Source organism: Staurois parvus, unplaced genomic scaffold (assembly GCF_062004578.1).
Source record: "Staurois parvus isolate SC_StPar_1 unplaced genomic scaffold, SC_StPar_1.0 ptg000081l, whole genome shotgun sequence".
NCBI classification, from domain to species: Eukaryota; Metazoa; Chordata; class Amphibia; order Anura; family Ranidae; genus Staurois; species Staurois parvus.
In genome coordinates this window covers 15,157,428-15,174,157 of record NW_028317877.1, presented here as the reverse complement: position 1 = coordinate 15,174,157, position 16,730 = coordinate 15,157,428, and the positions used below count along the sequence as shown (strand labels likewise).

The window sequence follows — 16,730 nt, the reverse complement described above, 5'->3', positions numbered from 1 at the left end:
ACATTTGAGCTTTCAGGTACAAAGGTTGAAAAGTACATAAGCCACTTTTGAAGTATAAGGAGGAATCTTTGGTCCTATTGACTTTAAATGGGAGAACGTTCAAAATACATGCTACACGTGGTTTTCAGATACTGTAGAGCCCAAAACATGTGATCCTACATCAAAGAAGCTCCTGTACTCAAATGTTAAAGTGTGCAAAAGAAGGGGAAAAAAAAAAAACCCTACCAGCATTAACATCACCTACATAATCTATGCTCAAGTGTGATTGGAGCTTATATACAGAAGAGATTTTGCTAAAACAGTTCATTTTATTAAGAACATGACTTAAAATCAAATCTGAATAACCACTTTTTTTTAGCCTTTATTGCATTGATTCAATGGAAGGTTGTAGTTAGAAGAAATTTTTTTTTACCCATTAAAATGTAATTAAAGAAAGAAAAATCATTAAAAAGAGAATCATTCTGAAAAAAAGATAAAATCATTAGTAGTTGTCTTTATGAAAATGCACTTGTCAGGTTGTTAACAAGTTGGCAGTACTTGCCATGTTTAGCAAAAAGTTACCCATCTGCAGGCACGTTGCCAAACATTTCCTGGGATGCATAGGTCATATACATAAAGCCATCTTCATCTTGGTTGGCATTGTAAAGTTCTGCCATAGAAAGGGACATAGTAGCAAGGGTCTTCTCATTTACTAGAATGTAGAAGGCTTGTGTAGCTGACAAATTCATTCTATTCCTGTGTAAAGTTAAAAAAAAAAAAAAAAAAAAGTTAGAATATTTTAACTAAACGAGTTGTAGAAGTTGTGCATGTTAAAACATTTTCCATCTACAGAAGATTAAAATAAAATGGCCCAAAAGGTCACTTTTACATCAGTGGCCAGGGGGCAATAAAGATAGGTGGATGAACCAGTTACTATTCCCCAGCCTCCCACGAAAAAAAGAAAAAAAAAATTTCAGGAGGCAGCAGGATTGCCCAGCTGTGGATGCTTAACTGCACTGTGAAAAGCAATCAATTGCAGGTCACTTTTCAAAGCATGGGGCTAGAGTGAACCTAGCCTGGAAAATTTCAAAGTTCTCATAAAACTAATTTTTTTATTTTAGAGGCCATTCACAACATTAAAGGTGAATTGTGGTGCATTAAGTGCATATACATTAGGTTGCATATTAACATTTGCCAACCACAACAGACCAAAAGTCCTGCATGCACAATTGCTCCAGCACAGCACACCTCAACACATGTGTTAGGAAGGCATATGTGAATGGCATTGCATCATATTGGGAGTGCCACTTAGTATGAATGGCATTGTACCAACCTGCATGACACGTCACTGCAGAGAATTGGATGGGTCCTGAATGTTTGAAAATATATATTATTTTACACACACAACTAAGTGATCAGTGGTCTTTGAGTGCTCAGTTCTTGGTCTAAGAAGTGGCAGGGGATAGATGCAGCATCATGTTGATGTTTCATCTATCCCCTGCCACTTCTTAGACCAAGAACTGAGCACTCAAAGACCACTGATCACTTAGTTCTCATCCAACAGTGAGCCAGTGTGACTGCCAGTCAACGGCTCTCTGCCCCTCTAGTGCCCACTGGAGCACCAGACTGTGGAGGGAGCAGGAGTGGCAATCTCAGGATCTCAGGGGCTCACCAAGAGGCTTAGCCAGCTGCCAGTCCAGGCATCTGGGTGGATCCTGACTTTAAAGTCTGGATCTCTCCAGAATCTGGACCGACCGAGTGACATCAGGCAACAGTGGGCTTGAGCCTGAGGTGCACTCCTGTAATCCATAGGAAAAGCTGGCAAAAATAGATTTGGCCATACTTCAATATGGATACCATGCCTAATGAAAACAAGTGTTAACTTTGCTCTTTGGGACCCAGTTATTGCTAATGGAAGAATTTGTGTTCCCCTATAACAGAAAAAAAAAAAAAAACCCCACACACTAACTAGCTAGCTGGTGATTGGGCCGAGTGCAATCCGAGGGTGGCCAGGAGTGATGGGTAGTCCCAACTCCCATATTCTGGCTACCTGGTGATTGGCCCAGCGCTATCCAATGGTGGCCGGGAGTGATGGGTAGTCCCAACTCCCATATTCTGGCTACCTGGTGATTGGTCCAGCGCTATCCAATGGTGGCCGGGAGTGATGGGTAGTCCCAACTCCCATATTCTGGCTACCTAGCGATTGGCCCAGTGCCGTCAGTGGCAAGGTCAGTCTTGTGTAAGCTCCAATTGGTGATCCATATACTGTACATCTAGCCTGGATCCACATGTCAGCATTTTCATGTGATTTCAGAGCATTTTGTCACATTTCCAGGTGTTCAGTTTTTTCTTGGCTAAAGATGCAATCCTACTCCATAGAACTTTCTTGGAGCTCAGATGTGAATGGCACAATAGAACATGGAGTGTTGAGTGTTAAAGCACTTCCAGAAATGCACAAAAATGGGGGCTTACTGAGAGCCATCATTCCTTTATGTAGCATAACAGAGCAGATGGAGAACCATGGAAAGGGGAGTATATGCTGCTAGAGAACTGGGTTTTTTCTTGTACCGTGCATGAGCAAAAACCACATTTGCATTCATCTATCTGGTGTTAGGGCTGAAGCCAAACTTTGTCAAACAGTAACAAATACTTACACTTGTGGAAGCCAAAAGGCCCAAGTTGGACCATTGGGAAATGTAACCCTACAGGTTCATTGATAGCCTTCCAGTATTTACAGCCCAAGTTTAGATGTAAAAAAAAAACAAAAACAAAAAAAAAAAAAAAAAACATTTTTCATTCATGGAAGCTGTAGTACAGCTTCTATGAATAAAGGAGGGGGTGGAAAGGGCAGGTGTAGTTGTCATTCCTAATGAGTACCTATCACTGGTCCCTCTTGGCACACCAGAAAAATATGGCAGCTGGGGTGAGGTGGGAATCGGAGGACATTTTTCAACTAAAGCAAGAGTCAGCAGTACAAGGGACAAATCACACTGATAGTAAGTACTTGCCCTAGTACTGTTTTGTTTTTTTAAACTAAGACTTTAATTCAGTCTTTTGATACTGCTGATATCTGGTTTTAGCAGAATGCACCAGTTATCAGATCACTTGGTTAAGATAGAGTTAATAGGGCTTTTGGCAAGAATTTTAAAGTGCAGGCGAGGGCAGAATATTTGTTTTGGATTGCAGTGGAAGGATTAGACCCTGTCAAATGTGTATAGCTGTGTCTTTCCTTGCTGGGGAGATTCACGTCTTCCTTGGCCATTGTCACACACAAAAAAAAAAAAAAAAAACAAAAAAAAAAAAAAAAAAGGTAGCAAATTAAAAAAAAAAAACAAAAAACAAAACAGGTGTCACCAGAACACATGGTGAGGTGAAATGAGAGGAAAAAGTTGTTCTGGTGACAACTTTCCTCTCATTTCCAGTTAAATCTTAGGTAGGCACAGAAAGTAAAAAGACTTTACCCCAAAATGAAAAAAAAAAACAAACAAAAAACAACACACAATAAAGAAACCAAAAACAAAATGTGCATGCAGAGACACATCCGGAACACATTCAGATTGTAGCTATGGGGTGAAGCAGCCCATAAACCCATTTCTTGCAAAAATGCAAGGGAATAGTAAGAAGTTGTACATGGGGCCAATCAACTGTCTCATTTCTCTGCCAACCAGCAGACCTACCCTGTGACTGGGAGTCACATTGATGTGCTTGCATTGCAGTTTTTGCATACATCATAATTTGTAAAAATTGAAGTCAGCCTGATTTAGAAGATCTGTGTCCTAACTATGTTACCAATTAGCCTAATGAACCTCCCTCTTGGTGGTTTCAAAGCCCACCGTATGCTTTAGCTATGTAAAAGTTAAAAAGTGATAGCACATATGCAAAATTCATAAAACCAGATTGTGTATTCTTAATGAATATTCATTACAATCTATAAATAAAAAATAAAAAATATATCACTAAAACAAAAGTGAAGACACATACCTGAGAATGTTTAGAAAGTGAGACATGGAAATATCCTTCGGAACCAGAAATTTAGTTTTGTCCAGTAGGGGCAAATATTTTTCTTTATTGTACCTCTCCACAACGACCTAGAATAGGTTATAATGCGGTTAATACTGGATGGGAAAAAAAAAAAAAAGAAACCTAGACACCCCACAACTTTCATTTGCTTAACTAGAAAGCATTTCAAAAATAGATTGGTCAAGAAGAAATATTCTATACTATAGAACAGTTAGGAATACAAAAGTAATTACATCATAAATATAGCATGGACACAAAATAAAAGACATTTTACCGGGATTTTAGAAGGAAACTTGGCCCTTATTCCAATGACTTCTGATTTTCGGACTGCTGTTAAACAAAAAAAAAAAAGTTAAAAAAAGTTATGAAAAATGTAAACAGATACTATTTACTTCATATTTCACCATTTACCCATGGACTTTCTCTGTTTAAATGGTTTTCGTGAAGGACCATTTCGAGCGCACTGCATTTCTCAGCCTGCTATTAATGCTTAAGTATTGTTTCGTCTTTGTAATTTCTATTATTTTTAACTTGTCACACCCAAAGAGATCCACTCAATTTCCTACTGAGTCCTTTTATACCTGTGAAACCACCTGATTCACAATTTATGGGGGAGGGGAAGAGATTGATGCTAAAAAAAAAAAGGATAAAATGTCACTTGTAAATATGTTAAATGTGGACAACATACATGTAAATAATATATATTTAATATATATTGCAATTATACCACTGATTTTATATAATATTTTTAAAAAAAGGTAAGAGGTGGAGCTCTACAAAACAAAATCCCTGACAGGTAACACAAGTTCTTTAACCTCTTTGTGTCTGGTCAGTTAAAATATTTATGTTCAGATCAGTTTTTTCGAAAATGCAGAGATACAATTTCGATTTAAATATACTTTGAAATTTATGTGACAAAAAGAAGTATTTTTTTTACCAGTTTTACGTGCTTTGTTAGTTGTGCATCTGAATATATAATTATGAAAGTATATTCAGCCATTCACTCTTTGTAGAAAGGCGCCTTACTGGAGTTTACTCTCAGGGTCCTTTCGCACGGGCGTTCCGTTTTTTTCATCAGTTCAGTCACGTTTTTTCCAAGAATTGGTTGACTTCAGTTTTTCATCAGTTTACATCAGTTTTTCATCAGTTTACACCCGTTTTTCATCCGTTTACATCTGTTTTTTTACATTCTTTACCAATGCAAAAACAGACCGTATGTCCGTTTACATCCACTTTTCTTCCGTTTTCATCCGTTTTTTGTCCATTCCAGGTTTTTTTACGGAAGAAAAATAGGGTTTTCTTCTGTTCAAAAAAGGATGTGGACATTACCAGATATAAACAGATGATCATCCGTTTACATCTGCTAGTCCACAGAAATACATGGGTGTCCAATTTTCATCTGTAAACAGACAGATGAAAAACGAACACACGGAATACCTGTGTGAAAGGGGCCTTAACCAGTTGTCCATGGCCACTGATCCAATGGGGATCCCACTTTTTTGGTTGCAGAGGATGGTGGAACATAATTTCCACCCCCTACAATGTGTTAGGAAGTATACTGCATTTATGTGCACCTCCATTCATGTGAGGTCGTATAGATGCATACAAATTTCCAACTCGCATTACAACTTGGACAATTTGAACAACCTTGCATGAAAGTGCTGACTTGTTAGCCCAACACTCCCCGAATAAAAAGTGCTCATCCAGGCTTCATTTACATGGGGTGTACATAAGAGTACACCTGCATGAGGGCCATCTTGAACAACATGGGGATGTACATGTGTTACATACATCCCAGGCAGGCAGTCCCATTGCTGTCAATTGGACTGCAGCAGATACATGAACACAACTACTGCTCCCAATGTGACATTCATGCAGGTGTGGGTCCTGGATGCGTTTGGGGCTGTACATTGAGAGCAGCGGCTGTGTCCTTGCAACCGCTGCATCCCAATTGGCATCAATGGGACTGCCTGCACAGGGATGCACAAAACACCAGTGCATCCTCATGTTGGTAAGCATGGCCCTCCAGGAGTGTACAGTTATGCAACTTATTTGAAAAAAAATTTAACTAAAAAAAAATGCATGTAAAAACACTGAAAATGCATTACAAATGCATGTAAATGCACATGCAGAAATTCATAGCGAACATAGGGATTGTGGTATAAACCCCAAAAAAAACCCAAAAATGTACAAGAGTGCATTTTCTTGGAATGTGAGAGTGACATCACCCTCAACTGCATCAGAAAAGTGATGCTGGAAGCAGGGTCGGACTGACAACTCATGGGGCCCCCGGGCAATAGGGGATCATGGGGCCCCTGTGTCCTTGCCCAAACTAAAAAAACCCTATGAAAAAGTTACCAGGGGCATCTCATGGGGCCCCCTACTGACCCCGGGCCCTGGGGCAGTGCCCGAGTTTCCAAATGGTCAGTCCGCCCCTGGCTGGAAGTATTTAACTATTTTCTTATGAGTTACCAGTAGACAAGGTAGCAGTGTTGCAAGTAAGAATGAATTGATTTAAAATTGAACTCTGAACAAATAAAAAAACACAAATGAATGCAGTTCTGTCATCATTAAGGTCATTAAGTTTAATATTTTGATTCAATCATTGAAAGTGCCTGAATTTCACTTGGTATTATAGCAGGGCTGGAATGAGAGAGTAAGAAACAATACAAGGAGCAAAACAAGTCATGTACTGGCAAGAAGCATGCTGATAGGAGGAGAGAGCAGAGTGACAGAGAGATAAGCTGCTCACTGAGTTGCTTCTCTTTCACTGACCAGTCACAGGCTGGGGTGGGTTCATGATAACCTGGGCTCAGACCAAGCAGGTTGAATGGTGTTGTCCACCAGACGGAGGTCACCTAGTAGCAGAAAATGTGTAGTGCATAAAAAAACTCTGGATTAAAGGCAAACATTTTGGCAACGTTGGTTTTGTTATTTTAACTTTTAATTGACTATTCATTTTTACCTTGTCAATTTTGGTGGGAGTTCTGTTTTAAGCAAGCCAGAACTTCTACTGAATCCAGTCTGCTTTCCCCCAAGTTTTACTGATATAGCACCCTCCTAGAATAGGTTACATAGTTGCATAGTTACACAGTTAGTTTGGCTGAAAAAAGACAAAACTCCATCCAGTTTAACCATTTAAAAAAAAAAAGTTATACTCCTACACCCACAGTTGATCCAGAGGAAGGCAAAAAGCTCAGCATAGCATGATTCAATTTGCTCCTGCTGGGAAAAAAATTAATTCCTGATCCCCCAAGAGGCAATCAGATATTCCCTGGATCAACTTTACTTATAAATAGTAACCAGTTATATTCTGTGTATCCAAGAAAGAATCCAGGACTTTTTTAAAGCAATCCACTGAGATGGCCAGAACCAACTCTTGAGGGAGTCTATTCCACATTTTCACAGCTCTTACTGTGAAGAAACCTTTCCGTGTTTGGAAATTAAATCTCTTTTCCTCCAGACGTAAAGAGTGCCCCCTTGTCCTCTGTGATGACCTCAGGGTGAATAACTCTACACCGAGTTCACTATATGAACCACTGATGTATTTATACATGTTGATCATATTCCCCCTAAATCTCCTCTTCTCAAGAGAGAATAAATTCAGTTCCTCTAATCTTTCCTCATAGCTGATCTCCTCCATGCCTGGTATCAGTTTGGTTGCCCTTCTCTGTACTTTCTCCAGTTCCCCAATGTTCTGTTTGTGAATTGGTGCCCAAAACTGAACTGCATATTCCAGATGAGGTCTTACTAATGATTTGTACAGGGGTAATATGATATCTCTCTCTCTGGAGTCTACACTTCATTTAATACAAGAGAGGATTTTGCTCACTTTAGAAACCGCATTGCATGCCATTATTAAGCTTGTGATCTACCAGAACTCCCAGATCCTTCTCCACCATTGATTCCCCCAGTTGTACCCCCCTAGTATGTATGATGCATGCATATTCTTAGCCCCCAAGTGTATAACCTTACATTTATCAACATTAAATGTCATTTGCCTCATAGTTGCCCAATTGAACATTGCATTGAGGTTGGCTTGTAAGTTGGCGACATCCTGTAAGGACGTTATTCCACTGCACAGCTTGGTGTCATCTGCAAAGACTGATTGCTAGGGAGGTTCAGGTAAATTTAGTTCTTTAGATCCTCTGTAATCATTGGAGTGGTGTGTGATTATATTTGGCTGTTCTGGGTTTCACTGACTGCGTTCCCTACCTTCTAGAAGATTCTAGAATGTAGTGGGCTGGAAGAGGCAGAGTCTTGGCCTGAATATTTATGTGGTATCAGCCAATCCCTGGGGAGCAGATGCCCAATAGGTGATTGAGGAGTGAATAAATAGTTTTGGGCTTGGAGCAGCAGGGTTCTTCTCCAGGAGGAGAAGATCCCAGCCTGAAGAGTTTCTGCCCTACTGGGCAGTGTAGCTGAAGTTGCAGATCATTGAGGTTCCAGCTCTGTGGGAGCTGGAGGGCCTATTTGCTGGAAATAGATGGAGCTAAATCCAAAGGACTCATCCAATGGATCTGGCTGATATTGGATGGAAGCTTCAAAGTATACCAGGGCATTGTGAGTAGAGGCCTGGTTGTGGGATCCTAGTGACTGTAGTTCCTGCTCCAGTACTGCTGAATTTCAACTTTCCCTTTCCTAGGAATTGTAGGGTTGCTGCTCTCCTGTTGACTGCCAAAAGGAGAGATATGAGATTAGACAGGACAAAGTGTGTCCTCTGGCTACTTTACTTACCCTGCACCAATACAATGCATGTTCAACAAGCATTAAAGCACAAAAGACACACCTTGCCTGGTCATTGAGTTGTGAGACTGACCGCATACCTGGCTGCTGTACACCCATTTGGGAAGAGAACCTAGGGCAAACCAGCGGGGCCCCTCAGGGGTTAACGCTACACTGTTAATAGGTGATCTGAGATTCTGTAATTCACATTAATTTCAAAATTTTGAATGCAATTTTTGTCATGTTGGTGGTTATCTACTTTGCTCTGCCTCCTTCTATCTGAAAACAGGAAAGAGTGTCCCCACCTCCTGCAGCAGCCAATCAGCAGAGGTGAAGTACATGACACGTCTCCATATAAAACCACACCCACAGGCTACAATTTAAAGTGTGATTTAAAGGAGATGGTGGAAGAACCTGCAAGTCAAAAGCACATACATTTATTGACTACTAGTGTTTAACCCCTTCACGCCTAAGGGTAAAACAAATCTAAATGCCTATGCAGAATTCTGCAACGTTGACATGTGTTAGTAAAACCGTACATATCATCACAACTACTTTGTACATCCAGGTGGATTATACCGTGTTTTTTTCAGGACAAATTGGGCTTTCATTTGGTGGTAAATGGTAATGGATAGCTCCTAATTTTTTTATTATCAAAGGAAAACTGGCCCAAAATAGTAAAAATAAATAATTTTTTTTATTTAGTTGTGTGTTTCTTGTTACAACCATAACCTACCTCCATAGAACAACCCAAAATAAATTTTCCAGCTCTTGATGATTGCAGCGATACCATATATGTGTATGTTATTTGTTGTTTGTACCCGTAGTACAGCCCAGAAACAATAGTACACATTTTGTTTTTGTCTTTTTTATTTTTTTTACCTAAAACACACTGGCACTGACATTAATGCTAACTGACACCGATACCAATTTTTTTTTAAATCCTGACATTTGAACCAGACCTTTGACCTTCACCTTTGACCCTGACCTTGACCCAAACACTAACCCTGGAACTGAACTAGATCAAACCTTGATCTAGGTATTTTTCTTTATTTTTCCTTTTATTTTTTAATATTTATTTATTTATCTTTTTTTTTTTTTACAAACATTTTTTTATCATTCTTTGTCAGGAGTTAGAGAGATATAATGTATCTTTCTTCTCCATTCATAGAAAGAGAAAAAACAAGGGGGTCGCGCTGCACAGTGACTGATCACTGTGATAGCCAATCAGAGGCTATCACAGAGATCACGTGACCCAGAATAGGGAGTCGGGACCCGGGGCTCGCAGTGACACCGCGGTCTCTGTGCTGGGAGCGTGCCGAGCGGCGCGCTACAAGCACAAAGACAGGTACGCAAATATGCGGCCCCATGGAAAAAAGCCCAATTCCGTGAGGCCGCATATTTGTGTGCCGTCGGCGTCAAGGGGTTAAGTCCCATGGGCTGACAATCAAATTCCAACTTCTGCGTATGAAAATCTGCAATACTTGAATAAACAGACATTGCTATTTTATTCTCAGGAGCTGACTATCTGTATCCATTTTCTCAGAGGAAAGAACTGATGGCACATTTTATAATTCATCAAAGGTAAAACTTTATTGTTCAAAAAAAAAAAAAACAACATGAAACCCCACCTGAGTCCTCCTCCTTTGATGTGTTTCACCCAAAATTGAATTTAACTGTAAAGACTCTGAGATTTAGTTGTAGGTGAAACGCGTTACAGATGGAAGTCCCAGACAAGGCTTCATGTTGTTTTGTACAAAACAATAAAATTTTACCTACCATGAATGATACAGTGTGCCAACGCTTCTTTTCTTTAGAAATGATAACAGTGTTTGGGGTGTGGACCAGCCCCTGCCTGGCTTTGGCACATGATAGACGAGGTAGTGACCCAGGCACATAGGGATAGGAAGTGGCAGACAACCTTTTTCTATCTATATTCATTGCCATTGTAGTATATTTTAAGCTGTATTGTTGGTGGAAAGAGAAAATACATTCCTGTTTAGGCCCAGGAGTGAAGGCAGCCCATACATAGGTCACTTTTTCTTTTTGTTCAACCAAAGGGTTGAATGAGAAAAATTGACTTGATTCCTCCATCCACAGAATTTAGGTGGATGGGGGTATCCTCCCACTGAGCTATTGTATTCTGACAGAGGGGAGACTTCCCTGCCATCAGAATACACTGATCAGTGCTGCCGGCTATAGCCTGCAGCACTGATCGAGCTGGGAAAACTGACAAAACGGTTGTACAGAAGTTGATCGGTGGTTTGACTTCTGTGCAACCACAGTGCCCATACATGGATTGAAATTCGGACGGTCCTTGGTGAACTGGCCAAATTTCAGTCTATGTATGGGCACTGGGGTTGTAAAGAAGTCGATCTACCGATTATAGGTATAGCTATATAGATAGCTTAAAGCTGTGTGAAACTCTTCCATAAAAATAAAAAAACCCTTCTCCCTGCAAGTTAAGGGCATAATGTGCTAGTATGCATCGCATACTATCACATTCTGAAAGATTTACCATGCTTATGGCGCTACACAACTAAAACAACAACAAAATATAACTACTGGTGCTGCTGGTCAAGTGATATACACTATTACTAAACAAAAGCTCTTTGCCGCAGTCATTACTCCTGTGCACTTGCTCGGGAGTGACGTCATCCTGGCTCGGCCTTTCAAGCAGCCAAAGGCTGAAGGAAATCTGGGTAAAGTTGGAAGCAAGTGTCCAAATAAACCTTCATATTCATAATATATGTATCAATTCTTCTTAAAAGTGCTCTGTGCTCATTAGGATAAATAAAGTGACAGGTGCTCTTTAAAAATGTGCTCTTAAGCGGTGCTCCTCTTGTAGTGACCCCCATAGTGACCACACTCACCAAATTTTAGCTGGAGATGAATATTTCTTTCCTTTTATCTTGCTACCGCTAATCAGTTCTTCCTTCCAGCCATATTCTTAATATTGGGTATTCTCCTCCACCAGCAGGGATCACACTCCGTTCATTTATCTCCCGGACCACGCTGCTGCCACCACCACGTGCTCCCCCTTCTTCTCCCAGTATGCCTCCCGATCATTAAGGGGGTCACTACAAGAGGAGCACTGCTTAAGAGCACATTTTTAAAGAGCACCTGTCACTTTATTTATCCTACTGAGCACGGACCACTTTTAAGAAGAATTGATACGTATATTATGAATATGAAGGTTTATTTGGACATTTGGAAGGGCTTCCATCTTTACCCAGATTTCCTTCAGCCTTTGGCTGCTTGAATGGCCGAGCCAGGATGAGCAAGTGCACAGGAGTAATGACTGCGGCAAAGAGCTTTGAAGGGATGGTAGGAGTATGCCGCCACTTCATAGCGCATGCGCTGGTGACGTCACTGGCTGTGGAAACAGTGAATATCTCCTAAATGGTGCATGTTTAGGAGATATTCCTAGGATCTACTGGTAAGCTTTATTATAACCAACTATAGCTATATAGAAAGCTTAACTATCTATATCCACAGTCAGTGGAAAGGGGCAATTTTTGAGGCCTAAAATTTTATTTTTTCCCATGTTTAGTTTTACAGGATTGTGACATGCTCCAGGTGCTACCGTAAAATGTTTTTGGAGTAAATTGAGTACATGCTAAAAGGTACCTTTTTTTTTTTTTACATTATGGATAGGGAGAGGAGTAGACCTACTGTCAAGCATTTATTGGTGTCCATTGGGAAGAGTCACTCCTCTACTTGCACTGGTTACCATTGTCACCAAGCAAGAAAATGGTAGTAGATCCAAAATGTTTGAGTTGTCCCCAGTACAAAGTGTAAGAGGAAAATCTCCCAATGGAGGCATGTTTGGGATACAGCTGTTTATGAGAGGAATCCTCCTAACTTTAGTAAATTTCCTTCTGCTTCTCTGGGACAAGAAAGAGAGAACAGGAAAGGGAAATGTCCTCAATGGTACAAAGACAGCAAAAATTTACCTGGCAGGGGTTTTAACTCTTACCTATCAAAATCTAGAAAAAGTTTTGGCTGCACACCTTGCGAAAACAATTTTTAGTTTTCCACATTCTTTTACTGCCTAATTACAAACACTCATTCATTGTATATAAATAGAGAGATGGGCAAAGAAGAAATATGGAAAGATTCTGCATATCTCGGCCAGGAAGTGAGGGAGGTGCTTGTTGGCCAACATTACCGTGATATTACAAGCTAGGAGAATGGTTGGGTCATCATGTCTCATCACTAGCTGGACTCATATCTGGTACACAGTAAACAAGTCCCTAAATTGCATTAGTACATTTGCACATTTGGTACAAATGGTACATCCTCGCCCAATAATAAAGTAATATAAGAAAAAAAATGTTTAGGCTTCTGCTAAATAATTTATTATATAAATGGAAGCATTAAATGTTAGCAGTAATACATAATATTCTGACTAGTGATATAAATATGTCAACAAATGCAGCATGTGATCGTTAGATGGTACCATCCACTAGGAAATTTACTGACTTCCAATAGAGTCAGAAGTACCCAAGACCCAAGGTGGCCCAAGACCAATGGTTCCTGTGAGTGTAACATTTCATGCTGTTTATGCCGTTCTTCTGGTTGGAATGGAGCTAAAACCATAACACAAAAAACAAACTAATTGGAATGTAAAGTTTCTTTTGAATTGTTCTTCTTTCCATATAATCTTTATGACTGTGTAAGCAGGTGCAGTTAGCTAGTCTGCAATTAGATGTCTTCGTCCTAAAATAGTGTGGTAATAGGAAATTATGTAATTTGGTGTTGGGTCCCCTTTTAGACAAAGCCTTCCTGCAGTGATGTAAATGATGGAATTAGTCCCCATGTACTGTAAGTGCCAGAAGGGGAGAAGCATCTTCAAATGGGGCATTAGAGCCAAACACCCCAAAGCCATGTGGATGTAGTCAGCTACTATCAAGGGCCCTTAACATGGCTGAAACCAAGTTGAGGTAGTTTGACACCCTGACTCTTGTTACAGTCTACAGCGGACTGTAAGTGGGGTGCAGAAGGCCTTTAAGGCCAGACTGAGTGTTGTCTGACGTGAGTACTAATACACCTGGGAGTACAGTGCCTTGAAAAAGTATTCATACCCCTTGAAATTTTCCACATTTTGTCATGTTACAATGTATTTTATTGTGATAGACCAACACAAAGTGGCACATAATTGTGAAGTGGAAGGAAAATGATGAATGGTTTTCAACATTGTTTTACAAATAAATATCTGGAAAATGTGGTGTGCATTTGTATTTAACCCCCTGAAGTTAATACTTTGTAGAACCACCTTTCACTGCAATTACAGCTGCAAATCTTTTTGGGTATGGCTCTACCAGCTTTGCACATCTAGAGAGTGACATGTTTGCCCATTCTTCTTTGCAAAATAGCTCAAGCTCTGTCAAAATGGATGGAGAGCATCTGTGAACAGACAATTTTCAAGTCTTGCCACAGATTCTCAATTGGATCTAGGTCTGTACTTTGACTGGGCCATTCTAACACATAAATATGCTTTGATCTAAACCATTCCATTGTAGCTCTGGCTGTATGTTTAGGGTCGTTGTTCTGCTGGAAGGTGAACCTCCACCTTAGTCTCAAGTCTTTTGCAGACTCTAGCAGGTTTTCTTCTATGATTGCCCTGTATTTGGCTCCATCCATCTTCCCATCAACTCTGACCAGCTTCCCTGTTGAAGAAAAGTATCCCCACAACATGATGCTGCCACCACCATGTTTCAAGGTGGGGATGGTGTGTTCAGGGAGATGTGAAGTGTTAGTTTTTAGCCACACAGTGTTTTGTTTTTAGGCCAAAAAGTTCAATTTTGGTCTCATCTGACCAGAGCACCTTCTTCCACATGTTTGCTGTGTCCCCCACATGGCTTCTCGCAAACTGCAAATTGAACTTCTCATAGCTTTCTTTCAACAATGGCTTTCATCTTTCCACTCTTCCATAAAGGCCAGATTTGTGGAGTGCACGACTAATAGTTGTCCTGTGGACAGATTCTCCCACCTGAGCTGTAGATCTCTACAGCTCCTCCAGAGTTACCATGGACCTCTTAACTGCTTCACTGATTAATGTTCTCCTTGCCCTGCCTGTCAGATTAGGTGGACAGCAAAGTCTTGGTAGGTTTGCAGTTGTACCATACTCTTTCCATTTTTGGATGATGGATTGCTCTATGATGGATGCTCTATGAGATGTTCAAAGCTTGGAATTTTATTTTATAACCTAACCCTGCTTTAAAGTTCACAACTTTTATCCTTGACCTATCTGGTGTGCTCCTTCGCTTCATGATGCTGTTTGTTCACTAATGTTCTCTAACAAACCTTTGAGGGCTTCACAGAACAGCTGTATTTATACTGAGATTAAATTACACACAGGTGAACTCTATTTACTAAGTAGGTGACTTCTAAAGGCAATTGGTTTCACTAGATTTTGGTTAGGAGTATCAGAGTAAAGGGGGCTGAATACAAATGCATGCCACTTTCTTTAGATATTTATTTGTAAAAAAAATTAAAACCATTTATCATTTCCTTTCTACTTCACAATTATGTGTCACTTTGTGTTGGTCTATCACATAAAATCCCAATAAAATACATGTACATTTTTGGTTGTAACATGACAAAATGTGGAAAATTTCAAGGGGTGTGAATACTTTGTCATGGCACTGTAAGAGTAATATCTGGGAGCATTCCTGGCTGGGCAGAGCCCTAGGATGGGACATAGAGAGAGACTGCTATACTACAGAAAAGCACCTTGTTAATCTCAGTTTGACAGAAGAGAAATGCTGTGGAATCTAGAATACATGGAAGCTGGTCCCAACACTGTGGTGCTCCCAAGGAGAGTAAAGGGAAGATGTCTTAATAAATATGTGCTTGTGTTCTGTGCCTGAGTGGCTGCTATAGAAGGTTTGCTATTGTGTATAGCAACGTATGCTGAAGAGGTCTGTCAATGTGTCAGTGTGATATTTAATTTCATGGCCATATAAAGTGCAGAAATTATACTTCTGGTGTGGATATTCCTTAATTATTGAATGTAATGGCTCAAGGCCGGGGATGTAGTGGGGGAGCCATTGGCACAATATGGCAAAGTAATTATTTGTAATTGTGCAAAAACCTCTAGTAGGCTCCCAGTTGACAACAGTCAAGTGTAGTTAGGAACATGTTCATAAATTGATCCTAAAATGGCCACAAAGTCTGTAGAGCAGGTAAACAGGTCCACCTACTAATATACTGGAAGGTGACCACTATATACATACAGTAACACAGACTTAGCTATATTAGCTACAGTATCTAGCACTGTGCATGTGGGATGATAATAATAGGACAGCGATATTATGTCTGTCATAAGGATTTACGTACACACTCAAGAAGCTATGGGTAGCTGCAGTTCAACTATTAGAACAGAGGTATACTTGCCTTCTAGTCTCTGCTTCTGGTCTGAGTGAAATACAAATGCAACAGCAGCTCCTGTGCCTGTAAGGTCATCGTGCTCAGGTCTATGTGTCTACTTCCTGGAAACTCCCCTTTATATAACATCACAGTCCTCTAACTGGGGTTTCTGACCCAGTTAGTATGGACAGGAAGTACCAATCTGTAACAACTAACTCTGTGGTAATTAGTAAGCAAAATGATATTTAAAAATACAGAGAGAAGAGGGCAGTTGATCCATACGCGTGTGTGTTGCCATTACTAAACATTTCTAAAGGTGCCTTTCCTGTACTTTTTATGATAAGGCTGAAATTCCCCTTCAATAAAAAGTGTCTGAAACAAGTTTTATCCCAACTTATGCCAATGCCCTTGGCAACCAATCAGCTTCTATCTTATATTTTTTTACGTTTAGAAAATTACAATTTAAAAGCTGATTGGCTGTGCTCCAGTTGTGACGAAATTTGTCTCAGACACTTTTTATTAATTCCCCCCTCTGTGCTTTCACCTTTTGCAGAAAAGTATGAGAGGATTTTCAACATCATTCCAGTTCATTCCATCTGCTAATTATATTTTGGAGGCCATTTAATATAAAA

The 16,730-nt window shown here is 40.0% G+C and overlaps 1 protein-coding gene across 1 annotated transcript; it reads right to left on the bottom strand.

Annotated features, from left to right (window-relative positions):
* Positions 1-424: 424 nt before the first annotated feature.
* Positions 425-4,468, bottom strand: MAP1LC3C (microtubule associated protein 1 light chain 3 gamma). Its single transcript, XM_089669834.1, has 4 exons — positions 4,411-4,468; positions 4,274-4,329; positions 3,961-4,067; positions 425-735 (listed from the first exon to the last, which is right to left on the bottom strand). The coding sequence occupies exons 1-4, from the start codon at positions 4,466-4,468 to the stop codon at positions 558-560; spliced, it is 399 nt and encodes a 132-aa protein (XP_089525960.1). The 3' UTR covers positions 425-557.
* Positions 4,469-16,730: the final 12,262 nt, after the last annotated feature.